The following is a 27,596-nucleotide window of genomic DNA, read 5'->3' as shown; positions in this document are numbered from 1 at the left end:
CGAATGGCCATGTCCACCAGCTGGTCAAATGAGAGTGTAGTATCCCTGCACGCCAACTCCCTGCGGACGTCCTCCCGGAGGCTGCAACGAAAGTGGTCTATGAGGGCCCGCTCATTCCACCCTGCATCTGCCGCTAGAGTCCGGAACTCCAGCGCAAACTCTTGAGCGCTCCTCATCCCCTGCCGGAGGTAGAATAGACGCTCCCGCGCCGCCTTCCCCTCTGGTGGATGGTCGAAGACCGCACGGAAGCGGCGGGAGAACTCCGCATAGGTGATAGTGGCGGCGTCTATTCTCCTCCATTCGGCGTTGGCCCACTCCAACGCCTTGCCGGTGAGACAGGAGATGAGGGCGGAAACGCTCTCGTGTCCCGAGGGCGCCGGGTGTACGGTGGCAAGGTAGAGTTCCACTTGTAACAGGAACCCCTGACACCCGGCAGCGGTGCCGTCGTACGCCCTCGGGAGCGAGAGCCGAATCCCACTGGGTTCCGGTAGTTGGACGGGCGGGCTGACCGATGGTGATGGTGCGGTAGGTGGGGGTGTGGGTACCCCGCTGGTCTCCCATCGATGGAGGGTGTTCATCACCCGGTCCAGGGCGTGCCCGATTTGGTTGATCCGATCTTCTTGACCACGAAGGCGCTCCTCCATGATCTCGGTGGGTGCGGGTGCTCCTGCTGATTCCATGAGATGGTGTGTAATTCTGTCAGGAGTGGAGTGTAGTGGGATGTGGAATCACACGCAGGACACAGAGATATAAATCCAAAGGTCTTTAGTAAAGTCCGTAGTACACGCCAAACACGGCAACAGGCCACAGGCGAAATCAAACGCACACTAAACTGTACAAAGTTAGTGTGCACAACGTGCAGGACTCTCTAATCAACACGAAATAAGAGAGAAACAAAAGTCCAGAGGACCAAACAACCACACGACAGTAGAACAATTACACACAACACCTGACCTAACACAAGGAACTAAATAGGGTGCCTAATGAGACTAAACACTAAACAGGTGTGACAAACAGACAAAACCAATCAAACATGAAACATCGAACGGTGGCAGCTAGTACTCCGGAGACGACGACCGCCGAAGCCTGCCCGAACAAGGAGGAGGGGCCGCCTCGGCCGAAACCGTGACAACTATGCTTGAAAATATGAAAAGTGGAACTCGGTGTTGTGTTGGATTTTCCCCAAACATAATTCTTAGTATTCAAGACATAAAGTTAATTTCTTTGCCAGATTTTTTTGCAGTTTTACTTCAGAGCCTTATTGCAAACAGAATTCATGTTTTGGAATATTTTTATTCTGTACAAGCTTCCTTCTTTTCACTCTGTCAATTAGGTTAGTATTGTGGAGTAACTACAATGTTGTTGATCCATCCTCAGTTCTCCTATCACAGCCATTCACCTCTGTAGCTGTTTTAAAGTCACCATGGTGAAATCCCTGAGTGGTTTCCTTCCTCTCCGGCAACTGAGTTAGGAAAGATGCCTGTATCTTTGTAGTGACTGGGTGTATTGATACACCATCCAAAGTGTAATTAATAACTTCACCATGCTCAAAGGGATATTCAATGTCTGCTTTTTGCATTTTTACCCATCTACCAATAGGTGCACTTCTTTGCGAGGCATTGGAAAACCTCCCTGGTCTTTGTGGTTGAATCTGTGTTTTGAAATTCACTGCTTGACTGAGGGAACTTACAGATCATTTTATGTGTTGGGTACAGAGATGAGGTAGTCATTCAAAAATCATGTTAAACACTATTATTGCACACACACAGTGAGTCCATGCAACTTATGTGACTTGTTAAGCAAATGTTTACTCCTGAACTTATTTAGGCTTGCCATAACAAAGGGGTTGAATACTTATTGACTCAAGACATTTCAGCTTTTCACTTTTAATAAATGTGTAAAGAACTTCGAAAAACATAATTCCACTTTGACATTATTGGGTATTGTGTGTAGGCCAGTATAATATTAATATATAATAATATACTATATAATATAATATGCCATTTAGCAGACGCTTTTATCCAAAGCGACTTACAGTCATGACACAACATCTAAAATTAATCAATTTGAAATTCTGGCTGTAACACAACAAAATGTGGAAAAAGTCAAGGGGTGTGAATACTTTCTGAAGGCACTGGCAGGGTGAAGATGAATACCCATGTCAAGGGGTGTGAATACTTCCTGAAGGCACTGGCAGGGTGTAGATGAATACCCATGTTCCTTTAGCTCTCGAGTCGTCCTCAGCAATGCAGACATAAACCTCCTACTGCAGATAATGCCTGGTCAAACACTGCCCTCTAGTGGAGACATTAAGATATGGGAATAGTATTTTACACCTGGTCCTTTACATTTTACAATTTAGTCATTTAGCAGACGCTCTTATCCAGAGCGACTTACAGTTAGTGAGTGCATACATTATTTTTTTTTATTTTTTTTATTCCCTGCCGGCCATTCCCTCCCCTACCCTGGACAACGCTGGGCCAATTGTGCGCCGCCCATGGGACTCCCGGTCGCGGCCGGCAGGGATCAGGGTCAGCCATGATAGGTGCAGTGTAATGTGTTGTTTTACAGGGTCAGCCATAGTAGTATGATAGGTCCAGTGTAATGTGTTGTTTTACAGGGTCAGCCATAGTAGTATGATAGGTCCAGTGTAATGTGTTGTTTTACAGGGTCAGCCATAGTAGTACAGTGCCCCTGGAGCAAATTAGGGGGGGGATTAATTAATTAAGTCAGTCACAGATGCAACATATCAATCAACATTTTTTTCCATATTTCACCTTAAACAACATACCCAGTGTTCCAAGGTGATTGAGAGTCGAGAGCTTCAAGTTCCTTGGTGTCCACATCACCAACAAACTATAATGGTCCAAACACACCAAGACAGTCGTGAAGAGGACAAGACAATGCCTTTTCCCCATCAGGAAACTGAAAAGATTTGGCATGGGTCCTCAGATCCTCAAAAGGTTATACAGCTGCACCATTGAGAGCATCCTGACTGGTTGCATCACTGCCTGGTGTGCCAACTGCTTGGCCTCCGTCCACAAGGCACTACAGAGGGTAGTGCGTACGGCCCAGTACATCACTGGCGCCAAGCTTCCTGCCATCCAGGACCTCTATACCAGGCGGTGTCAGAGGAAGGTCCCAAAAATTGTCAGACTCCAGCCGCCCTAGTCATAGACTGTTCTCACTGCTACTACTCACTGTTTATTATCTATGTATAGTCACTTTACCCCTACCTACATGTACAAACTACCTCCACTAACCTGTACCCCCGCACATTGACTCGGTACCGGTACCCCCTGTATATAGCCTCATTATTGTTATTTTATTGTGTTAAATTGTTGTTTTACTTTAGTTTATTTAGTAAAAATTTTCTTAACTCTAATTTTTCTTAAAACTGCATTGTTGGTTAAGGGCTTGTAAGTAAGCATTTCACGGTAAGGTCTACACCTGTTGTATTCGGCGCATGTGACAAATATTATTTGATTGGTAGATCTCTGCCACAAAGGTTAAATTCCACAAGATGATAGCGCCATCTCCTGGATGGTCACAGTCATGACTCCATTGTTCATACATACATATACATATACATATATATATATAAACACACACACATATACATATATGAGTGGCGCAGTGGTCTAAGGCACTGCATCGCAGTGCTAACTGTGCCACTAGATCCTGGTTCGAATCCAGGCTCTGTCGCAGCCGGCCGCGACCGGGAGACTCATGGGCGGCGCACAATTGGCCCAGCGTCGTCCAGGGTAGGGGAGGGAATGGCCGGCAGGGATGTAGCTCAGTTGATAGAGCATGGCGTTTGCAACGCCAGGGTTGTGGGTTCGTTTCCCACGGGGGGCCAGTATAAAAAAATATGTATTCACTAACTGTAAGTCGCTCTGGATAAGAGCGTCTGCTAAATGACTCAAATGTAAATATACATACAGACAATCAATGGATAGCTGTCCAGCTGTGTCTTTCTGTTCTTCACTTCCTGCCCATGGTATCCCAAGAGAGAGAGAAGAAGCTCCTACTCCTCCGAGGGTAGTGTTCATTAGAGAGCGGCGTAAAAAAAAATATTTTTCAACATTAAACGAAAACATGCAAAAAACTAACAAAAAAAATAACGTTTGGATGGCATCTGGCCGTTTCAGACCGGCCGTTTGGTGAGAGAGAGATGGAGAGATGAAGACCGTTTCAGACCGGCTGTTTTGTGAGAGAGAGAGAGAGGGAGAGAGCCGGACCGTTTCAGACCGGCTGTTTTGTGAGAGAGAGAGAGAGGGAGAGAGCCGGACCGTTTCAGACCGGCTGTTTTGTGAGAGAGAGAGAGAGGGAGAGAGCCGGACCGTTTCAGACCGGCTGTTTGGTGAGAGAGAGAGAGGGAGAGAGCCGGACCGTTTCAGACCGGCTGTTTGGTGAGAGAGAGAGAGAGGGAGAGCCGGGCCGTTTCAGACCGGCCGTTTGGTGAGAGAGAGAGAGAGAGAGAGCTGGACCGTTTCAGACCGGCCGTTTGGTGCCTAATGTTGACAATAATATTTGGCAATAATATGCCGTCCTCTTCTCTCTCATTGGGCCATGTAATTAACCAGCTCCTTCTCTCTCATTGGGCCATGTAATTAGCCAGGTCCTTCTCTCTCATTGGGCCATGTAATTAGCCAGCTCCTTCTCTCTCATTGGGCCATGTAATTAGCCAGCTCCTTCTCTCTCATTGGGCCATGTAATTAGCCAGCTCCTTCTCTCTCATTGGGCCATGTAATTAGCCAGCTCCTTCTCTCTCATTGGGCCATGTAATTAGCCAGCTCCTTCTCTCTCATTGGGCCATGTAATTAGCCAGCTCCTTCTCTCTCATTGGGCCATGTAATTAGCCAGCTCCTTCTCTCTCATTGGGCCATGTAATTAGCCAGCTCCTTCTCTCTCATTGGGCCATGTAATTAGCCAGCTCCTTCTCTCTCATTGGGCCATGTAATTAGCCAGCTCCTTCGCTCTCATTGGGCCATGTAATTAGCCAGCTCCTTCTCTCTCATTGGGCCATGTAATTAGCCAGCTCCTTCTCTCTCATTGGGCCATGTAATTCGCCAGCTCCTTCTCTCTCATTGGGCCATGTAATTAGCCAGCTCCTTCTCTCTCATTGGGCCATGTAATTCGCCAGCTCCTTCTCCAGACTCTGGGTGAAGCGATGGTTGAGGAACAGCAGCTGACCGTGGGGCAACAGACGGTGGAGCAGGACATCGATACGGTCACTCTTCAACAGGACCTGAAGAATACAACAAAATCAATCAAAGTTTATTTGTCACATGCAGAGAAAACTACAGGTGCAAACCATATAACAAAATACTTCCTCACAATCCAGAGAATTCAGGTACGAAATAGAGAATCCAGATCTTAAAAAACAAACAAGGACTTAACACTAGTTCAGATAGAAATAAAACCAGAGACTGTTAGCTAGAGTCTATACACCCTAGCAGTCTTAAACAGGAATTCATATTTTACCTACACAACCTACTCCACATTTTCAAAGTTAAGTTCAATTATGATTTTATTTCTCCAAATGATTTTTTTAAATGACGAAGACGTCTTGATTGCGTATGTCTCCACACCACAGAGTTAATACTTGATGTGAATAATTTTGAATAAGATTGTGCTAACTTTGCACAACTCTTAGGGCAACAATAATCCAGTTGGATCAAGCTCAATACGTTTGGTTGGGACAGAAATATTCTCAGATTTTCACAGCAAATTTAAATCAGGACGGATGCTGTTACCACTTAGGAACACGCAACACCTCTTGAAGAAAAAAATTCTGGTGTGTCTTTGGCATTAAACATTATGTAATTGTCTCACTGGAAAATAAATCCTCTATCACAGGGTTAGGTTTTCAGACGACAGGCAGGTTTTCCTTGGATTTGCTCCGTTCATATTTATTTTGATGCTGACAAACTCCTCAGTCCATGTCAGTGACAAGCCATACCCAAAACATGATGCCACCAAAATACTTGAAATACTTAAAAAGGCCTGCCTCAGTCTTCTGAATACCCTTGGATAATTACACAAATGTTAATGCCAAAGACACGCCATAATGGCTTTCCAAGAAGTGTTGAGTGTTCCTGAATGGTCCAGTCTCAGCTCTGACATAAATGTGCTTGGAAATCAGAGACAAGGTTTGAATATTGCTGTCCATCAATTGGCAATTTTGACAAAACAGTGCATTCGTAAAGTATTCACACCCCTTGACTTTTTCCACGTTGTTGTGTTACAGCCTTATTCTAAAATAGATTAAATTGTTCTTTCCCTCAATCAATCTACACACAATACCCAATAATGACAAAGCGAAAACAGGTTTTTATAAATTTTAGCAAATGTATAAAAATAAAAAATAAATGGAAATATCACATTTACATAAGTATTCAGACCCTTTACTCAATACTTTGTTGAAGCACCTATGGCAGCGATTACAGCCTCAAGTCTTCTTGGGTATGACGCTACAAGCTTGGCACACCTGTATTTGGGGAGTTTCTCCCATTCTTCTCTGCAGATCCTCTCAAGCTCTGTCAGGTTGGATGGGGAGCGTCGCTGCACAGCTATTTTCAGGTCTCTCCAGAGATGTTTGATCGGGTTCAAGTCCGGGCTCTGGCTGGGCCACTCAAGGACATTCAGAAACTTGTCCCGAAGCCACTCCTGCGTTGTTTTGGCTGTGTGCTTAGGGTCGTTGTCCTGTTGGAAGGTGAACCTTCGTCCCAGTCTGAGGTCCTGAGTGCTCTGGAGCAGGTTTTCATCAAGGATCTCTCTGTACTTTGCTCCGTTAATCTTTGCCTCAATCCTGACTAGTCTCCCAGTCCCTGAAAAACATCCCCACAGCATGATGCTGCCACCACCATGCTTCACCGTAGGGATGGTGCCAGGTTTCCTCCAGACGTGACGCTTGGCATTCAGGCCAAAGAGTTCAATCTTGGTTTCATCAGACCAGAGAATCTTGTTTCTCATGGTCTGAGAGTCTTTAGGTGCCTTTTGGCAAACTCCAAGCGGGCTGTCATGTGCCTTTTACTGAGGAGTGGCTTCCGTCTGGCCACTCTACCATAAAGGCCTGATTGGTGGAGTGCTGCAGAGATGGTTGTCCTTCTGGAAGGTTTTCCCATCACCACAGAGGAACTCTGGACCTCTGTCAGAGTGACCATCGGGTTCTTGGTCACCTCCCTGACCAAGGCCTTCTCCCCCGATTGCTCAGTTTGGCTGGGCGGCCAGCTCTAGGAAGAGTCTTGGTGGTTCCAAACTTCTTCCATTTAAGAATGATGGAAGCCACTGTGTTCTTGGGGACCTTCAATGCTGCAGAAATGTTTTGGGTACCCTTCCCCAGTTCTGTGCCTCGACACAATCATGTCTCGGAGCTCTACAGACAATTATTTTGACCTCATGGCTTGGTTTTTGCTCTGACATGCACTGTCAACTGTGGGACCTTACATAGACATGTGTGTGCCTTTCCAACTCATGTCCAATCAATTGAATTTACCACAGGTGGACTCCAATCAAGTTGTAGAAACATCTCAAGGATAATCAATGGAAACAGGATGCACCTGAGCTCAATTTCAAGTCTCATAGCAAATGCTCTGAATACTTACTTATGTTTATTTTTTAATATATTTGCAAAGATTTCTAAAAACCTGTTTTCGCTTTGTCATTATGGGGTTTGTGTGTAGATTGATGTAGATATTTTTTTCTTTAATCCATTTTAGAATAAGGCTGTAACGTAACAAAATGTGGAAAAAGGGAAGGGGTCTGAATACTTTACAAATGCAGTATTTATGCTGAATATGTGTGAATGTGAGGGTGTATGTTGATAGAGACCTGTGAATGTGTATAGTCAGTGCGTCCGTCGTAGGTAGCCATTGATTAGCTATTCAGACGTCTTTACTGCCAGGACACAACCTGACAAGCCCTACCTGGCCCCAACACAACCTGACAAGCCCTACCTGGCCCCAACACAACCTGACAAGCCCTACCTGGCCCCAACACAACCTGACAAGCCCTACCTGGCCCCAACACAACCTGACAACCCCTACCTGGCCCCAACACAACCTGACAAGCCCTACCTGGCCCCAACACAACATGACAAGCCCTACCTGGTCCCAACACAACCTGACAAGCCCTACCTGGCCCAACACAACCTGACAAGCCCTACCTGGCCCCAACACAACCTGACAAGCACCACCTGGTCCCAACACAACCTGACAAGCCCTACCTGGCCCCAACACAACCTGACAAGCCCTACCTGGCCCCAACACAACCTGACAAGCCCTACCTGGCCCCAACACAACCTGACAAGCCCTACCTGGCCCCAACACAACATGACAAGCCCTACCTGGCCCCAACACAACATGACAAGCCCAACCTGGTCCCAACACAACCTGACAAGCCCTACCTGGTCCAACAGAATGTGACAAGCCCTACCTGGCCCCATCCCAACCTGACAAGCCATACCCGGCCCCAACACAACCTGACAAGCCCTACCCGGCCCCAACACAACCTGACAAGCCCTACCTGGCCCCATCCCAACCTGACAAGCCCTACCTGGCCCCATCCCAACCTGACAAGCCCTACCTGGCCCCAACACAAGCTGACAAGCCCTACCTGGCCCCAACACAACCTGACAAGCCCTACCTGGCCCCATCCCAACCTGACAAGCCCTACCTGGCCCCAACACAAGCTGACAAGCCCTACCTGGCCCCAACACAACCGGACAAGCCCTACCTGGCCCCAACACAACCTGACAAGCCCTACCTGGCCCCATCCCAACCTGACAAGCCCTACCTGGCCCCATCACAACCTGACAAGCCCTACCTGACCCCATCCCAACCTGACAAGCCCTACCTGGCCCCATCCCAACCGGACAAGCCCTACCTGGCCCCATCCCAACCAGACAAGCCCTACCTGGCCCCATCCCAACCTGACAAGCCCTACCTGGCCCCATCCCAACCTGACAAGCCCTACCTGGCCCCATCCCAAGCAGACAAGCCCTACCTGGCCCCATCCCAACCTGACAAACTCTACCTGGCCCCATCCCAACCTGACAAGCCCTACCTGGCCCAACACAAACTCCATTGATGTTTAAAACACCTAAAGACTCTGCTACTCCTTCTCCTCAATCCACAGTGATCAATTAGGACCCAGTGTTTTTCAGGTTGTGTCCAGAGCCATATATTTCTGTATATTCTTCTAAATGAAGAACAGAGAAGATAGCCCCAGTGACAACATTAATCTAGACCATCTGGCACACCTCTCTCCTCTCTCCTCTCTCCTCTCTCCTCTCTCCTCTCTCCTCTCTCCTCTCTCCTCTCACCTCTCACACACCTCACACACCTCACACACCTCACACACCTCACACACCACACACACCACACACACCACACACCTCACTCCTCACTCCTCACTCCTCACTCCTCACTCCTCACTCCTCACTCCTCACTCCTCTCACCTCTCACCTCTCACCTCTCACCTCTCACCTCACACCTCACACCTCACACCTCTCACCTCTCACCTCGCTCCCAGGCCCAAGCATGCGTAGATGTTCCAGACAATGTCTGGTGATGTTCTTCAGGGTTCCCTCAGCCAGAAGCAGGTTCTCATGGGGCTCAGTGACCAGGGTGAAGGCTAGGCCCTGGACCCCCAGCCACAGGGCACTCCTCTCCCCAGTCCAGGGCTCTCCCCTCCCCAGCCGCTGCACCCCGCTGTCAGCCTCTTGGAGAGCCACTAGCTCCTCTCCCAGTACGGTCTCTACCAACACCCGGCCTGAGGCCTCACGGGACAGGGTCACCGCGCTACGCACCTGCCTGAGAGAGGGATGGAGTAGAGAGAGAGAGTTATTTTACCTGCTACCAACACCCGGCCTGAGCAACACAGGACTGGGTCACTGCACTACACACCTGCCTGAGAGACAGAGATGGTATTACGGAGAGAGAGAGTTTGGTCGACCCAGTTAGCAACGAGCACCTCCCACAGGCCCTTCTCCTGACCGGCCACACTACCTCCCACAGAGCACTTCTCCTGACCAGCCACACTACCTCCCATAGGCCCTTCTCCTGACCGGCCACACTACCTCCCACAGCCCACAGGCCCTTCTCCTGACCGGCCACACTAGCTCCCACAGGGTCCTTCTCCTGACCGGCCACACTACCTCCCACAGCCCACAGGGCCCTTCTCCTGACTGGCCACACTACCTCCCACAGAGCCCTTCTCCTGACTGGCCACACTACCTCCCACAGGGCCCTTCTCCTGACCGGCCACACTACCTCCCACAGCCCACAGGCCCTTCTCCTGACCGGCCACACTACGTCCCACAGCCCACAGGCCCTTCTCCTGACTGGCCACACTACCTCCCACAGGCCCTTCTCCTGACCAGCCACACTACCTCCCACAGGGCCCTTCTCCTGACTGGCCACACTACCTCCCACAGAGCCCTTCTCCTGACCGGCCACACTACCTCCCACAGCCCACAGGCCCTTCTCCTCACCGGCCACACTACGTCCCACAGCCCACAGGCCCTTCTCCTGACCGGCCACACTACCTCCCACAGCCCACAGGCCCTTCTCCTGACCGGCCACACTACGTCCCACAGCCCACAGGCCCTTCTCCTGACCGGCCACACTACCTCCCACAGGCCCTTCTCCTGACCGGCCACACTACCTCCCACAGGCCCTTCTCCTGACCGGCCACACTACCTCCCACAGGGCCCTTCTCCCGACCGGCCACACTACCTCCCACAGGGCCCTTCTCCTGACCGGCCACACTACCTCCCACAGAGCCCTTCTCCTGACCGGCCACACTACCTCCCACAGGGCCCTTCTCCCGACCGGCCACACTACCTCCCACAGGGCCCTTCTCCTGACCGGCCACACTACCTCCCACAGAGCCCTTCTCCTGACCGGCCACACTACCTCCCACAGGCCCTTCTCCCGACCGGCCACACTACCTCCCACAGAGCCCTTCTCCTGACCGGCCACACTACCTCCCACAGGGCCCTTCTCCCGACCGGCCACACTAGCTCCCACAGGGCCCTTCTCCTGACCGGCCACACTACCTCCCACAGGCCCTTCTCCCGACCGGCCACACTACCTCCCACAGGCCCTTCTCCTGACCGGCCACACTACCTCCCACAGGGCCCTTCTCCCGACCGGCCACACTACCTCCCACAGGGCCCTTCTCCTGACCGGCCACACTACCTCCCACAGAGCCCTTCTCCTGACCGGCCACACTACCTCCCACAGGGCCCTTCTCCCGACCGGCCACACTACCTCCCACAGGGCCCTTCTCCTGACCGGCCACACTACCTCCCACAGAGCCCTTCTCCTGACCGGCCACACTACCTCCCACAGAGCCCTTCTCCTGACCGGCCACACTACAGCTGCTAGTTGGAGGCAAGGCGTTTTTTCAGCATCAAGCCAGCGGCGTGCTTACTTCCTGTCGCCACTTATTTTGATATATTTATAGATTTGTATTATTTAAGATACATTGGCTGGATGTCCATTTGAAGAACGGTTTGTGGGAAAGTAGTGTAAATGGTTATGTGTGTAAAATATATCAGATAAGGAGGTTTCTGGTCAGATAAGGAGGGCTGGTTCTGGTCAGATAAGGAGGGTTCTGGTCAGATAATGAGGGCTGGTCCTGGTCAGATAAGGAGGGCTGGTTCTGGTCAGATAAGGAGGGCTGGTTCTGGTCAGATAAGGAGGGCTGGTCCTGGTCAGATAAGGAGGGCTGGTCCTGGTCAGATAATGAGGGCTGGTCCTGGTCAGATAAGGAGGGCTGGTCCTGGTCAGATAAGGAGGACTGGTCCTGGTGAGATAAAGAGGGCTAGTCCTGGTCAGATAAAGAGGGCTAGTCCTGGTCAGATAATGAGGGCTGGTCCTGGTCAGATAATGAGGGCTGGTCCTGGTAAGATAAGGAGGGCTGGTCCTGGTAAGATAAGGAGGGCTGGTTCTGGTCAGATAATGAGGGCTGGTCCTGGTCAGATAATGAGGGCTGGTCCTGGTCAGATAAGGAGAGCTGGTCCTGGTCAGATAAGGAGGGCTTGTCCTGGTCAGATAATGAGGGCTGGTCCTGGTCAGATAAGGAGGGCTGGTCCTGGTCAGATAAGGAGGGCTGGTCCTGGTCAGATAATGAGGGCTGGTCCTGGTCAGATAAGGAGGGCTGGTCCTGGTCAGATAATGAAGGCTGGTCCTGGTCAGATAAGGAGGGCTGGTCCTGGTCAGATAAGGAGGGCTGGTCCTGGTCAGATAAAGAGGGCTAGTCCTGGTCAGATAAAGAGGGCTGGTCCTGGTCAGATAATGAGGGCTGGTCCTGGTCAGATAAGGAGGGCTGGTCCTGGTCAGATAATGAGGGCTGGTCCTGGTCAGATAATGAGGGCTGGTCCTGGTCAGATAAGGAGAGCTGGTCCTGGTCAGATAATGAGGGCTGGTCCTGGTCAGATAAGGAGAGCTGGTCCTGGTCAGATAAGGAGGGCTGGTCCTGGTCAGATAATGAGGGCTGGTCCTGGTCAGATAAGGAGGGCTGGTCCTGGTCAGATAAGGAGGGCTGGTCCTGGTCAGATAAAGAGGGTTCTGGTCAGATAAGGAGGGCTGGTTCTGGTCAGATAATGAGGGCTGGTCCTGGTCAGATAAGGAGGGTTCTGGTAAGATAAGGAGGGCTGGTCCTGGTCAGATAAGGAGTGTCCTGGTCAGATAATGAGGGCTGGTCCTGGTCAGATAATGAGGGCGGTCCTGGTTAGATAAGGAGGGCTGGTCCTGGTCAGATAAGGAGGGCTGGTCCTGGTCAGATAAGGAGGGCTGGTCCTGGTCAGATAAGGAGGGTTCTGGTCAGATAAGGAGGGCTGGTCCTGGTCAGATAAGGACGGTTCTGGTCAGATAGTGAGCGCTGGTCCTGGTCAGATAAGGAGGGCTGGTTCTGGTCAGATAATGAGGGCTGGTTCTGGTCAGATAAGGAGGGCTGGTCCTGGTCAGATAAGGAGGGCTGGTCCTGGTCAGATAAGGAGGGCTGGTCCTGGTCAGATAATGAGGGCTAGTCCTGGTCAGATAATGAGGGCTGGTCCTGGTCAGATAAGGAGGGCTGGTCCTGGTAAGATAAGGAGGGCTAGTCCTGGTAAGATAAGGAGGGCTGGTCCTGGTCAGATAAGGAGAGCTGGTCCTGGTCAGATAAGGAGGGCTGGTCCTGGTCAGATAAGAAGGACTGGTCCTGGTCAGATAAGGAGGGCTGGTCCTGGTCAGATAAGGAGGGCTAGTCCTGGTCAGCTAATGAGGGCTGGTCCTGGTCAGATAATGAGGGCTGGTCCTGGTAATATAAGGAGGGCTGGTCCTGGTAAGATAATGAGGGTTCTGGTCAGATAAGGAGGGCTGGTTCTGGTCAGATAATGAGGGCTGGTCCTGGTCAGATAAGGAGGGTTCTGGTAAGATAAGGAGGGCTGGTCCTGGTCAGATAAGGAGTGTCCTGGTCAGATAATGAGGGCTGGTCCTGGTCAGATAATGAGGGCGGGTCCTGGTTAGATAAGGAGGGCTGGTCCTGGTCAGATAAGGAGGGCTGGTCCTGGTCAGATAAGGAGGGCTGGTCCTGGTCAGATAAGGAGGGTTCTGGTCAGATAAGGAGGGCTGGTCCTGGTCAGATAAGGACGGTTCTGGTCAGATAATGAGCGCTGGTCCTGGTCAGATAAGGAGGGCTGGTTCTGGTCAGATAATGAGGGCTGGTTCTGGTCAGATAAGGAGGGCTGGTCCTGGTCAGATAAGGAGGGCTGGTCCTGGTCAGATAAGGAGAGCTGGTCCTGGTCAGATAAGGAGGGCTGGTCCTGGTCAGATAAGAAGGACTGGTCCTGGTCAGATAAGGAGGGCTGGTCCTGGTCAGATAAGGAGGGCTAGTCCTGGTCAGATAAAGAGGGCTAGTCCTGGTCAGCTAATGAGGGCTGGTCCTGGTCAGATAATGAGGGCTGGTCCTGGTAATATAAGGAGGGCTGGTCCTGGTAAGATAAGGAGGGCTGGTTCTGGTCAGATAATGAGGGCTGGTCCTGGTCAGATAATGAGGGCTGGTCCTGGTCAGATAAGGAGGGCTGGTCCTGGTCAGATAATGAGGGCTGGTCCTGGTCAGATAAGGAGGGCTGGTCCTGGTCAGATAAGGAGGACTGGTCCTGGTCAGATAAAGAGGGCGAGTCCTGGTCAGATAAAGAGGGCTAGTCCTGGTCAGATAATGAGGGCTGGTCCTGGTAAGATAAGGAGGGCTGGTCCTGGTCAGATAAAGAGGGTTCTGGTCAGATAAGGAGGGCTGGTTCTGGTCAGATAATGAGGGCTGGTCCTGGTCAGATAAGGAGGGTTCTGGTCAGATGAGGAGGGCTGGTCCTGGTCAGATAAGGAGTGTCCTGGTCAGATAATGAGGGCTGGTCCTGGTCAGATAAGGAGGGCTGGTCCTGGTCAGATAAGGAGGGCTGGTCCTGGTCAGATAAGGAGGGCTGGTCCTGGTCAGATAAGGAGGGTTCTGGTCAGATAAGGAGGGCTGGTCCTGGTCAGATAAGGAGGGTTCTGGTCAGATAATGAGCGCTGGTCCTGGTCAGATAAGGAGGGCTGGTTCTGGTCAGATAATGAGGGCTGGTTCTGGTCAGATAAGGAGAGCTGGTCCTGGTCAGATAAGGAGGGCTGGTCCTGGTCAGATAAGGAGGGCTGGTCCTGGTCAGATAAGGAGGGCTGGTCCTGGTCAGATAAGGAGGGCTGGTCCTGGTCAGATAAGGAGGGCTGGTCCTGGTCAGATAATGAGGGCTGGTCCTGGTCAGATAAGGAGGGCTGGTCCTGGTCAGATAAGGAGGGCTGGTCCTGGTCAGATAAGGAGGGCTGGTCCTGGTCAGATAAGGAGGGCTGGTTCTGGTCAGATAAGGAGGGTTCTGGTCAGATAAGAAGGGCTGGTCCTGGTCAGATAAAGAGGGTTCTGGTCAGATAAGGAGGGCTGGTCCTGGTCAGATAAGGAGGGCTGGTCCTGGTCAGATAAGGAGGGTTCTGGTCCTGGTCAGATAAGGGGGGTTCTGGTCAGATAAGGAGGGTTCTGGTCCTGGTCACCTGGATCCACTGGTGATGACAAATCACATGTTATTATCAGGTACTTGCAGGCTACGCACACAGTGACATAGTAATCAAATAAGTGACATAGTAATCAAATAAGTGACATAGTAATCAAATAAGTGACATAGTAATCAAATAAGTGACATAGTAATCAAATAAGTGACATAGTAATTAAATAAGTGACATAGTATAACATACTAATAAAAATACTAAATAAACTAAACAAGTACAAGAGGCATGCAGAGATATAGGCTAAATGAAAATAAGATGTATTTTAAATAGCCTATAGGGATATAGTACGGACATTGTTTGTCCATGTGCATAGTGAGTGGAATAAGGTACAATGCAACAGCAGCATAGAACGAGATGACATCATTTCCATAAGCAGTGCAGTAAGGTGACATAACTATTGGTCCGGTAGGCTAAAGTCATTTCAGTGTGTACAGAATAGGAATAAATGGTAAGTGTGTGGTAGGGTGCAGTAGTCGGCCCAGGGTTCAGTGTGTGGTAGGGTGCAGTAGTCAGCCCAGGGTTCAGTGTGTGGTAGGGTGCAGTAGTCAGCCCAGGGTTCAGTGTGTGGTAGGGTGCAGTAGTCGGCCCAGGGTTCAGTGTGTGGTAGGGTGCAGTAGTCAGCCCAGGGTACAGTGTGTGGTAGGCTGCAGTAGTCAGCCCAGGGTTCAGTGTGTGGTAGGGTGCAGTAGTCAGCCCAGGGTTCAGTGTGTGGTAGGGTGCAGTAGTCGGCCCAGGGTTCAGTGTGTGGTAGGGTGCAGTAGTCAGCCCAGGGTTCAGTGTGTGGTAGGGTGCAGTAGTCAGCCCAGGGTTCAGTGTGTGGTAGGCTGCAGTAGTCAGCCCAGGGTTCAGTGTGTGGTAGGGTGCAGTAGTCGGCCCAGGGTTCAGTGTGTGGTAGGCTGCAGTAGTCAGCCCAGGGTGTGGTAGGCTGCAGTAGTCAGCCCAGGGTTCAGTGTGTGGTAGGGTGCAGTAGTCGGCCCAGGGTTCAGTGTGTGGTAGGCTGCAGTAGTCGGCCCAGGGTTCAGTGTGTGGTAGGCTGCAGTAGTCAGCCCAGGGTTCAATGTGTGGTAGGGTTCAGTAGTCAGCCCAGGGTTCAGTGTGTGGTAGGGTGCAGTAGTCAGCCCAGGGTTCAGTGTGTGGTAGGGTGCAGTAGTCAGCCCAGGGTTCAGTGTGTGGTAGGCTGCAGTAGTCAGCCCAGGGTTCAGTGTGTGGTAGGGTGCAGTAGTCGGCCCAGGGTTCAGTGTGTGGTAGGCTGCAGTAGTCAGCCCAGGGTGTGGTAGGGTGCAGTAGTCAGCCCAGGGTTCAGCTGTAGGAACAGGCTTGTGGCTTGGGGGTAGAGGCTGACTTTGAGACAGGTGGTCCGAAACTTGATGTTGACCCTCACTGCAGCGGATCCCTCTCCCCTGTGTAACGCCTCCTCCCGAATTCACAATCAGAGGCCCCTTTCAGGTGACGGGTTACCTGAATCTGGACCCCCTCATCTGTGGGTTTGGGTAACGTGAAGCCACTGTGGCTGTCCTAGCCAGCATAGCAGAGATGATCTATTCAGTATGTAGTACAGCCTCTTCCTCTCTGATCCAGAAATACTTTAAGAGATGACGAGTACTGGTATTACTGTCCGAGCATAGCTAGCAAGCCCAGGCAACCTCTTCCGCCTCACGTTACCAAAACCCCGCCCACCGTGTTTGATTGACAGGCCTAACACATCAAAAAAACAAACGCAAAGGAGCAATGAGGAAACGAAACCGCAAAATGAAGCATTGCTATTGATTTATCGAATTTTATTGATAATTTGAATGTTGAAAGTCTTCAACCACACAGACAGAGTATGGAAAATAATTGTCTATTGCAATTGAGAATTCATTTTCTTTTTGTCAAAATTCATGCGGTCACAACGAAATGAAACGGCAAACATGAGAAATTATTTGTGATTCAAGCATTTACATTAGATTGTTACATGTGTCAGTGTTGTACTGCATAGTACCACTGACATGAAATATCTAACACACTTTGCAGTTTCTTTTTCAAGTTGGCAGACATTATGGATACTCAAATCATGACAATAATAATGCAATGTATTACTTTTAGGAAAAGGAACTTCTAGGCAAACATGATATTGATTTATCATTTGCACATTAGAATTTCAGATTGAATGAAGTCAGACTTCCTAGAGGTCGACTGGTACTCTCTCCATGCATGACTCCACATCCAGGCTAGTGATTGGTGCTCCATCTATCTATATTGACTGAATGGGTGTATTATTGTTGGGTATTTCAGAACGTGGTGATAAATACAAACAATGAAACTGTTATTTTGTTCCAAAATACTTTTTTTTAAAAGGGACTTTATTTTCCAAAAAAAGCTACTGGCTTTTATCAAGTATCAAAGACAGGTTTGAAAACTCGATGAAGGATGGCAACAAAGATAACTTCCTGTTGAGGCTTTTCGTCTTCTTCTGTGGTGTTTAAGAGGTGCCGCTGTACCTAGTGATCTAGTGGGTGAGGCGGTATCTGGAGTGATCTAGTGGGTGAGGCGGTTTAGGGAGTGATCTAGTGGGTGAGGCGGTTTCTGGAGTGATCTAGTGGGTGAGGCGGTTTCTGGAGTGATCTAGTGGGTGAGGCGGTTTAGGGAGTGATCTAGTGGGTGAGGCGGTATCTGGAGTGATCTAGTGGGTGAGGCGGTTTAGGGAGTGATCTAGTGGGTGAGGCGGTTTAGGGAGTGATCTAGTGGGTGAGGCGGTATCTGGAGTGATCAAGTGGGTGAGGCGGTATCTGGAGTGATCAAGTGGGTGAGGCGGTTTCTGGAGTGATCAAGTGGGTGAGGCGGTTTTAGGAGTGATCTAGTGGGTGAGGCGGTATCTGGAGTGATCTAGTGGGTGAGGCGGTTTAGGGAGTGATCTAGTGGGTGAGGTGGTTTAGGGAGTGATCTAGTGGGTGAGGCGGTTTAGGGAGTGATCTAGTGGGTGAGGCGGTTTAGGGAGTGATCTAGTGGGTGAGGCGGTTTAGGGAGTGATCTAGTGGGTGAGGCGGTATCTGGAGTGATCTAGTGGGTGAGGCGGTTTAGGGAGTGATCTAGTGGGTGAGGCGGTTTAGGGAGTGATCTAGTGGGTGAGGCGGTATCTGGAGTGATCAAGTGGGTGAGGCGGTTTCTGGAGTGATCAAGTGGGTGAGGCGGTTTTAGGAGTGATCTAGTGGGTGAGGCGGTATCTGGAGTGATCTAGTGGGTGAGGCGGTTTAGGGAGTGATCTAGTGGGTGAGGCGGTTTAGGGAGTGATCTAGTGGGTGAGGCGGTTTAGGGAGTGATCTAGTGGGTGAGGCGGTATCTGGAGTGATCTAGTGGGTGAGGCGGTATCTGGAGTGATCTAGTGGGTGAGGCGGTTTAGGGAGTGATCTAGTGGGTGAGGCGGTTTAGGGAGTGATCTAGTGGGTGAGGCGGTATCTGGAGTGATCAAGTGGGTGAGGCGGTTTCTGGAGTGATCAAGTGGGTGAGGCGGTTTAGGGAGTGATCTAGTGGGTGAGGCGGTATCTGGAGTGATCTAGTGGGTGAGGCGGTTTAGGGAGTGATCTAGTGGGTGAGGCGGTATCTGGAGGGATCTAGTGGGTGAGGCGGTTTAGGGAGTGATCTAGTGGGTGAGGCGGTATCTGGAGGGATCTAGTGGGTGAGGCGGTTTAGGGAGTGATCTAGTGGGTGAGGCGGTATCTGGAGTGATCTAGTGGGTGAGGCGGTTTAGGGAGTGATCTAGTGGGTGTTATTTATTTCAGGGTGTTATTTAAATGATTTATTTCAGCTGTTATTTATTTCATCACATTCCCAGTGGGTCAGAAGTTTACATACACTCAATTAGTATTTGGTAGCATTGCCTTTAAATTGTTTAACTTGGGTCAAACGTGTCGGGTAGCCTTCCACAAGCTTCCCACAATAAGTTGGGTGAATTTTGGCCCATTCCTCCTGACAGAGCTGGTGTAACGGAGTCAGGTTTGTAGGCCTCCTTGCTTTTTCAGTTCTGCCCACAACTTTTCTATAGGATTGAGGTCAGGGCTTTGTGATGGCCACTCCAATACCTTGACTTTGTTGTTCTTAAGCCATTTTGCCACAACTTTGGAAGTATGCTTCGGATCATTGTCCATTTGGAAGACCCATTTGCGACCAAGCTTTAACTTCCTGACTGATGTCTTGAGATGTTGCTTCAATATATCCACATAATTTTCCTTCCTCATGATGCCATCTATTTTGTGAAGTGCACCAGTCCCTCCTGCAGCAAAGCACCCCCACAGCATGATGCTGCCACCCCCGTGCTTCACGGTTGGGATGGTGTTCTTCGGCTTGCAAGCATCCCCCTTTTTCCTCCAAACATAACGATGGTCATTATGGCCAAACAGTTCTATTTTTGTTTCATCAGACCAGAGGACATTTATCCAAAAAGTACGATCTTTATCCCCATGTGCAGTTGCAAACCGTAATCTGGTTTTTTTATGGCGGTTTTGGAGCAGTGGCTTCTTCCTTGCTGAGCGGCCTTTCAGGTTATGTCGATATAGGACTCGTTTTACTGTGGATATAGATACTTTTGTACCTGTTTCCTCCAGCATCTTCACAAGGTCCTTTGCTGTTGTTCTGGGATTGATTTGCACTTTTCGCACGCAAGTACGTTCATCTCTAGGAGACAGAACGCGTCTCCTTCCTGAGCGGTATGATGGCTGCGTGGTCCCATGGTGTTTATACTTGCGTACTATTGTTTGTACAGATGAACGTGGTACCTTCAGACGTTTGGAAATTGCTCCCAAGGATGAACCAGACTTGTGGAGGTCTACAATTTTGTTTTTGAGGTCTTGGCTGATTTCTTTAGATTTTCCCATGATGTCAAGCAAAGAGGCACTGAGTTTGAAGGTAGGCTTTGAAATACATCCACAGGTACACCTCCAATTGACTAAAATTATGTAAATTAGCCTATCAGAAGCTTCTAAAGCCATGACATCATTTTCTGGAATTTTCCAAGCTGTTTAAAGGCACAGACAACTTAGTGTATGTAAACTTCTGACCCACTGGAATTGTGATACAGTGAATTATAAGTGAAATAATCTGTAAACAATTGTTGGAAAAATTACTTGTGTCATGCACAAAGTAGATGTCCTAACCGACTTACCAAAACTATAGTTTGTTAACAAGAAATTTGTGGAGTGGTTGAAAAACAAGTTTTAATGACTCCAACCGAAGTGTACGTAAACTTCCGACTTCAATTGTATCTACAGAAATAAGACAGATCCCGCTTCTGTTGCCTGTTTGAGTGTTTGTTTAATAGCCTACTGATTCCGTGAGCGCCAAGCCTCACGCAACGACACGTCAAGTAAACAATTTCACAAATTTCGGCTGTTTTTAATCGTCGCTTTGCTGTACTAAAGGATCTACACTTTTTTTTTTTTTTGTTACAGCCTCTCTGTTATTGTTTATAAAATTATTTAGTGTTGTTTACACCAAATTGTGAGATTATATTTATGTATAACAATATTAATAATGACCCTCCTTTTTCTTGATCTCATTATCGTTAATATTACTATTATTATTGTTATGATTATCATTACAATAATTAGTGATGTCGTTATCATTAGTAGTCTCAGTATAGCAGCCTTGTATAACCACCATCGAGCTGTAGGCCTAAGAGAACATCCTGTCTAGTCTTAATACCGTAGCTTACTTTAGGCCTATATTTCAATACTTATATAGGCTACTGAATCAAATCAATCATTCATTTTGTTCATATCATCACACAGCATACGAGTCATTCATGATTTGAAAATGCAATCAAGCATTTTAGTTTTAAAATAAAATAACAAAGCAACAATTGAACAATTAGCGTTAACAATAAAATAGGCCTAAACGGCTGAATGCATCTGTTTAGTCTTTGCTGTAATAAAGGCTTTACAAAACGTTACAGACTCTCTAGTACGCTTATCATTTATTTAGTATTGTTTACATTGTTCCGAAACGGTCAGAGAAATTATATAGTAATCTAACAGCAGCTGGTTGGCCCACATAATATGCCCGGACCGCTTCCTCCTTACCTTCTTTTTCTTGATCTCCAGTATTTTCCACAACTAGTCACATTTATTCCACAACATCCGACTTCCCCTTTACCTCCTGAGCAACCAGTAAACATTCCCCCGTTTTGAGTTTATTTGTCACGTGCTCTGCATCCATTTTGCTGTCACGTGTGTTACGGTGTTCAGAGTTCGTTATAACCTATTTATTGATGTGATTTTGATATGCTATAGGTCAGGCCCTATTGGTCGCGTGCATGCGATGTGTCAATTAAAGAGAGAAAGGGTTGAGGGAATAGGGAATGTTTTTCCTAAAGAAATGAGGGATTTCAGTAACAGAACTTTTCAGTCAGAAATGGCTGTAATTTTGTTGCAGCTTCAGCGCTATAAACACTGTTGATGTTCTGTGGTGGTCGCTGCAGCAGGGAGGAGAGAGAGACAACGGGCTGATGTTCTGTGGTGGTCGCTGCAGCAGGGAGGAGAGAGAGACAACGGGCTGATGTTCTGTGGTGGTCGCTGCAGCAGGGAGGAGAGGGAGACAACGGGTGCTAGTCACACAGTCACTCGCTGTCTTTTTCTTTTAACACAGTGCAGCAAGTCTGAGCCCGGCCCGGCCCAATCAAATCAATTGCTGGTCGGACTCCCTCTAGTCATTTGTGTGTCTTAATCATTTAATCAAACAGTGTGCTTAAATTATCAGACGAGCTCAATGCATATAGATGATTTGATTAAAACACAGGATGGAAAAATACACGTTAGAAAATATCGACCATTCGATTAGTCGAAAGAACAGATTACTCTCAGTCAACCAAGATGTTTTGTTGATGTTGCGGACAGCCCTAAATTGTTCTTTGGATGTGATTTGTGTGTGGGTGAGAGGGTGAGAGGGTGTGAGAGGGTGAGAGGGTGTGAGTGGGTGAGAGGGTGAGAGGGTGAGAGGGTGTGAGAGGGTGAGAGGGTGTGAGTGGGTGAGAGGGTGTGAGAGGGTGAGAGGGTGTGAGTGGGTGAGAGGGTGAGAGGGTGAGAGGGTGAGAGAGGGTGAGAGGGTGTGAGAGGGTGAGAGGGTGTGAGTGGGTGAGAGGGTGTGAGTGGGTGAGAGGGTGTGAGAGGGTGAGAGGGTGTGAGTGGGTGAGAGGGTGAGAGGGTGAGAGGGTGTGAGAGGGTGAGAGGGTGTGAGTGGGTGAGAGGGTGAGAGGGTGAGAGGGTGTGAGAGGGTGAGAGGGTGAGAGAGGGTGAGAGGGTGTGAGAGGGTGAGAGGGTGTGAGAGGGTGAGAGGGTGAGAGGGTGAGAGGGTGTGTGTGGGTGAGAGGGTGAGAGGGTGAGAGGGTGAGAGGGTGAGAGAGGGTGAGAGGGTGTGAGAGGGTGAGAGGGTGTGAGTGGGTGAGAGGGTGTGAGTGGGTGAGAGGGTGAGAGGGTGAGAGGGTGTGAGAGGGTGAGAGGGTGAGAGAGGGTGAGAGGGTGTGAGAGGGTGAGAGGGTGAGAGGGTGTGTGTGGGTGAGAGGGTGAGAGGGTGTGAGTGGGTGTGAGTGGGTGAGAGGGTGAGAGGGTGTGAGTGGGTGAGAGGGTGAGAGTGGGTGAGAGGGTGAGAGTGGGTGAGAGGGTGTGAGAGGGTGAGAGGGTGAGAGGGTGAGAGGGTGTGAGTGGGTGTGAGTGGGTGAGAGGGTGAGAGGGTGTGAGAGGGTGTGAGGGTGTGAGTGGGTGAGAGGGTGAGAGTGGGTGAGAGGGTGAGAGTGGGTGAGAGGGTGTGAGAGGGTGAGAGGGTGTGAGAGGGTGAGAGGGTGTGAGAGGGTGTGAGAGGGTGTGAGGGTGTGAGAGGGTGAGAGGGTGTGAGGGTGTGAGTGGGTGAGAGTGGGTGAGAGGGTGAGAGTGGGTGAGAGGGTGTGAGAGGGTGAGAGGGTGTGAGAGGGTGTGAGGGTGTGAGAGGGTGAGAGGGTGTGAGAGGGTGAGAGGGTGTGAGGGTGTGAGTGGGTGAGTGGGTGAGAGGGTGAGAGGGTGAGAGGGTGTGAGGGTGTGAGTGGGTGAGTGGGTGAGAGGGTGAGAGGGTGAGAGGGTGTGAGAGGGTGAGAGGGTGAGAGGGTGTGAGGGTGTGAGAGGGTGAGAGGGTGTGAGTGGGTGAGAGGGTGTGAGTGGGTGAGAGGGTGAGAGGGTGAGAGGGTGTGAGAGGGTGAGAGGGTGTGAGGGTGTGAGTGGGTGAGAGGGTGAGAGGGTGAGAGGGTGAGAGGGTGTGAGAGGGTGTGAGGGTGTGAGTGGGTGAGAGGGTGAGAGTGGGTGAGAGGGTGTGAGAGGGTGAGAGGGTGTGAGAGGGTGAGAGGGTGTGAGAGGGTGTGAGGGTGTGAGAGGGTGAGAGGGTGTGAGGGTGTGAGTGGGTGAGAGTGGGTGAGAGGGTGAGAGTGGGTGAGAGGGTGTGAGAGGGTGAGAGGGTGTGAGGGTGTGAGGGTGTGAGAGGGTGAGAGGGTGTGAGAGGGTGAGAGGGTGTGAGGGTGTGAGTGGGTGAGTGGGTGAGAGGGTGAGAGGGTGAGAGGGTGTGAGGGTGTGAGTGGGTGAGTGGGTGAGAGGGTGAGAGGGTGAGAGGGTGTGAGAGGGTGAGAGGGTGAGAGGGTGTGAGGGTGTGAGAGGGTGAGAGGGTGTGAGTGGGTGAGAGGGTGTGAGTGGGTGAGAGGGTGAGAGGGTGAGAGGGTGTGAGAGGGTGAGAGGGTGTGAGGGTGTGAGTGGGTGAGAGGGTGAGAGGGTGAGAGGGTGAGAGGGTGTGAGGGTGTGAGTGGGTGAGAGGGTGAGAGGGTGAGAGGGTGTGAGAGGGTGAGAGGGTGAGAGGGTGTGAGGGTGTGAGGGTGTGAGTGGGTGAGAGGGTGTGAGTGGGTGTGAGGGTGAGAGTGGGTGAGAGGGTGAGAGTGGGTGAGAGGGTGTGAGGGTGTGAGTGGGTGTGAGAGGGTGAGAGGGTGTGAGGGTGAGAGGGTGTGAGAGGGTGAGAGGGTGAGAGGGTGTGAGAGGGTGTGAGAGGGTGAGAGGGTGAGAGGGTGTGAGTGGGTGAGAGGGTGAGAGTGGGTGAGAGGGTGAGAGTGGGTGAGAGGGTGTGAGGGTGTGAGTGGGTGAGAGGGTGTGAGTGGGTGTGAGAGGGTGAGAGGGTGTGAGGGTGAGAGGGTGTGAGAGGGTGAGAGGGTGAGAGGGTGTGAGAGGGTGAGAGGGTGAGAGGGTGTGAGTGGGTGAGAGGGTGTGAGAGGGTGTGAGAGGGTGTGAGAGGGTGTGAGAGGGTGTGAGGGTGTGAGTGGGTGAGAGGGTGAGAGTGGGTGAGAGGGTGAGAGTGGGTGAGAGGGTGTGAGAGGGTGAGAGGGTGTGAGAGGGTGTGAGGGTGTGAGAGGGTGAGAGGGTGTGAGAGGGTGAGAGGGTGTGAGGGTGTGAGTGGGTGAGTGGGTGAGAGGGTGAGAGGGTGTGAGGGTGTGAGTGGGTGAGAGGGTGAGAGGGTGAGAGGGTGAGAGGGTGTGAGAGGGTGAGAGGGTGTGAGGGTGTGAGAGGGTGAGAGGGTGTGAGTGGGTGAGAGGGTGTGAGTGGGTGAGAGGGTGAGAGGGTGAGAGGGTGTGAGAGGGTGAGAGGGTGTGAGTGGGTGTGAGAGGGTGAGAGGGTGTGAGGGTGTGAGTGGGTGAGAGGGTGAGAGGGTGAGAGGGTGTGAGGGTGTGAGTGGGTGAGAGGGTGAGAGGGTGTGAGAGGGTGAGAGGGTGAGAGGGTGTGAGGGTGTGAGGGTGTGAGTGGGTGAGAGGGTGTGAGTGGGTGTGAGGGTGAGAGTGGGTGAGAGGGTGAGAGTGGGTGAGAGGGTGTGAGGGTGTGAGTGGGTGAGAGGGTGTGAGTGGGTGTGAGAGGGTGAGAGGGTGTGAGGGTGAGAGGGTGTGAGAGGGTGAGAGGGTGTGAGAGGGTGTGAGAGGGTGAGAGGGTGAGAGGGTGTGAGTGGGTGAGAGGGTGAGAGTGGGTGAGAGGGTGAGAGTGGGTGAGAGGGTGTGAGTGGGTGAGAGGGTGTGAGTGGGTGTGAGAGGGTGAGAGGGTGTGAGGGTGAGAGGGTGTGAGAGGGTGAGAGGGTGAGAGGGTGTGAGAGGGTGTGAGGGTGAGAGGGTGTGAGTGGGTGAGAGGGTGTGAGAGGGTGTGAGAGGGTGTGAGAGGGTGAGAGGGTGTGAGTGGGTGAGAGGGTGTGAGTGGGTGAGAGGGTGTGAGAGGGTGTGAGTGGGTGAGAGGGTGAGAGGGTGTGAGAGGGTGTGAGAGGGTGAGAGGGTGAGAGGGTGTGAGTGGGTGAGAGGGTGTGAGAGGGTGTGAGAGGGTGAGAGGGTGAGAGGGGGTGAGAGGGTGAGAGGGTGTGAGGGTGTGAGTGGGTGTGAGGGTGTGAGTGGATGAGCGGGTGAGAGGGTGTGAGGGTGTGAGAGGGTGTGAGTGGGTGAGAGGGTGTGAGAGGGTGTGAGTGGGTGAGAGGGTGTGAGAGGGTGAGAGGGTGAGAGAGGGTGAGAGGGTGAGAGGGTGTGAGGGTGTGAGTGGGTGTGAGGGTGTGAGTGGATGAGCGGGTGAGAGGGTGTGAGTGGGTGAGAGGGTGAGAGTGGGTGAGAGGGTGAGAGGGTGTGAGGTTTTGAGTGGGTGTGAGGGTGTGAGAGGGTGTGAGAGGGTGAGAGGGTGTGAGGGTGTGAGAGGGTGTGAGTGGGTGAGAGGGTGAGAGGGTGTGAGAGGGTGAGAGGGTGAGAGAGGGTGAGAGGGTGTGAGAGGGTGAGAGGGTGTGAGAGGGTGAGAGGGTGAGAGGGTGAGAGGGTGTGTGTGGGTGAGAGGGTGAGAGGGTGAGATGGTGAGAGGGTGAGAGGGTGAGAGAGGGTGAGAGGGTGTGAGAGGGGAGAGGGTGTGAGTGGGTGAGAGGGTGTGAGTGGGTGAGAGGGTGAGAGGGTGAGAGGGTGTGAGAGGGTGAGAGGGTGAGAGAGGGTGAGAGGGTGTGAGAGGGTGAGAGGGTGTGAGAGGGTGAGAGGGTGAGAGGGTGAGAGGGTGTGTGTGGGTGAGAGGGTGAGAGGGTGAGAGAGGGTGAGAGGGTGTGAGAGGGTGAGAGGGTGTGAGTGGGTGAGAGGGTGTGTGTGGGTGAGAGAGGGTGAGAGGGTGTGAGAGGGTGAGAGGGTGTGAGAGGGTGTGAGGGTGTGAGAGGGTGAGAGGGTGTGAGGGTGTGAGTGGGTGAGAGTGGGTGAGAGGGTGAGAGTGGGTGAGAGGGTGTGAGAGGGTGAGAGGGTGTGAGAGGGTGAGAGGGTGTGAGAGGGTGTGAGGGTGTGAGAGGGTGAGAGGGTGTGAGAGGGTGAGAGGGTGTGAGGGTGTGAGTGGGTGAGTGGGTGAGAGGGTGAGAGGGTGAGAGGGTGTGAGGGTGTGAGAGGGTGAGAGGGTGAGAGGGTGAGAGGGTGTGAGAGGGTGAGAGGGTGTGAGGGTGTGAGAGGGTGAGAGGGTGTGAGTGGGTGAGAGGGTGTGAGTGGGTGAGAGGGTGAGGGTGAGAGGGTGAGAGGGTGTGAGAGGGTGAGAGGGTGTGAGTGGGTGAGAGGGTGAGAGGGTGAGAGGGTGTGAGGGTGTGAGTGGGTGAGAGGGTGAGAGGGTGAGAGGGTGTGAGAGGGTGAGAGGGTGAGAGGGTGTGAGGGTGTGAGAGGGTGAGAGGGTGTGAGTGGGTGAGAGGGTGTGAGTGGGTGAGAGGGTGAGAGGGTGTGAGAGGGTGAGAGGGTGTGAGTGGTGAGAGGGTGAGAGTGGTGAGAGGGTGTGAGAGGGTGTGAGAGGGTGAGAGGGTGTGAGGGTGTGAGTGGATGAGGGGTGAGAGGGTGTGAGTGGGTGAGAGGGTGAGAGTGGGTGAGAGGGTGAGAGTGGGTGAGAGGGTGTGAGGGTGTGAGTGGGTGAGAGGGTGTGAGTGGGTGTGAGAGGGTGAGAGGGTGTGAGGGTGTGAGAGGGTGTGAGAGGGTGAGAGGGTGAGTGGGTGAGAGGGTGTGAGAGGGTGTGAGAGGGTGAGAGGGTGAGAGGGTGTGAGTGGGTGAGAGGGTGTGAGAGGGTGTGAGAGGGTGAGAGGGTGAGAGGGTGTGAGTGGGTGAGAGGGTGTGAGTGGGTGAGAGGGTGTGAGAGGGTGTGAGTGGGTGAGAGGGTGAGAGGGTGTGAGAGGGTGTGAGAGGGTGAGAGGGTGAGAGGGTGTGAGTGGGTGAGAGGGTGTGAGAGGGTGTGAGAGGGTGTGAGAGGGTGAGAGGGTGAGAGGGTGTGAGTGGGTGAGAGGGTGAGAGGGGGTGAGAGGGTGAGAGGGTGTGAGGGTGTGAGTGGGTGTGAGGGTGTGAGTGGATGAGCGGGTGAGAGGGTGTGAGGGTGTGAGAGGGTGTGAGTGGGTGAGAGGGTGTGAGAGGGTGTGAGTGGGTGAGAGGGTGTGAGAGGGTGAGAGGGTGTGAGTGGGTGAGAGGGTGTGAGGGTGTGAGAGGGTGAGAGGGTGAGAGAGGGTGAGAGGGTGAGAGTGGGTGTGAGG

General features: G+C 51.6%; 1 protein-coding gene and 1 long non-coding RNA gene across 3 annotated transcripts in view; both read right to left on the bottom strand.

Moving 5' to 3' along the window:
* Positions 1 to 1,681: 1,681 nt before the first annotated feature.
* Positions 1,682 to 4,278, bottom strand: LOC311102457. The gene is made up of 2 exons (XR_014610011.1): positions 3,943 to 4,278; positions 1,682 to 2,297 (listed from the first exon to the last, which is right to left on the bottom strand). It is a non-coding gene; the product is annotated as an uncharacterized lncRNA (long non-coding RNA).
* Positions 4,279 to 4,317: 39 nt separating this feature from the next.
* LOC311102456 (AP-5 complex subunit sigma-1-like) overlaps positions 4,318 to 27,596 on the bottom strand; it is a 30,389-nt gene continuing 7,110 nt past the window's right edge. The window contains exons 2-3 of one of the 2 annotated variants that reach the window (XM_084143815.1): positions 9,520 to 9,818; positions 4,318 to 5,251 (exon numbers count right to left, since the gene is read on the bottom strand). In XM_084143815.1, the coding sequence (XP_083999941.1) occupies positions 5,235 to 5,251; positions 9,520 to 9,818 (316 nt within the window). In that variant the 3' untranslated portion in view covers positions 4,318 to 5,234. The remainder of the gene's footprint in view (positions 5,252 to 9,519; positions 9,819 to 27,596) is intronic. The other variant, XM_084143814.1, reaches the window with a different exon arrangement.

Source organism: Coregonus lavaretus (assembly GCF_964263955.1).
Source record: "Coregonus lavaretus genome assembly, chromosome: 27".
Classification (NCBI taxonomy): Eukaryota; Metazoa; Chordata; class Actinopteri; order Salmoniformes; family Salmonidae; genus Coregonus; species Coregonus lavaretus.
The sequence above is the reverse complement of the archived record's forward strand: the minus strand, read 5'-3'. Positions and strand labels throughout refer to the sequence as shown.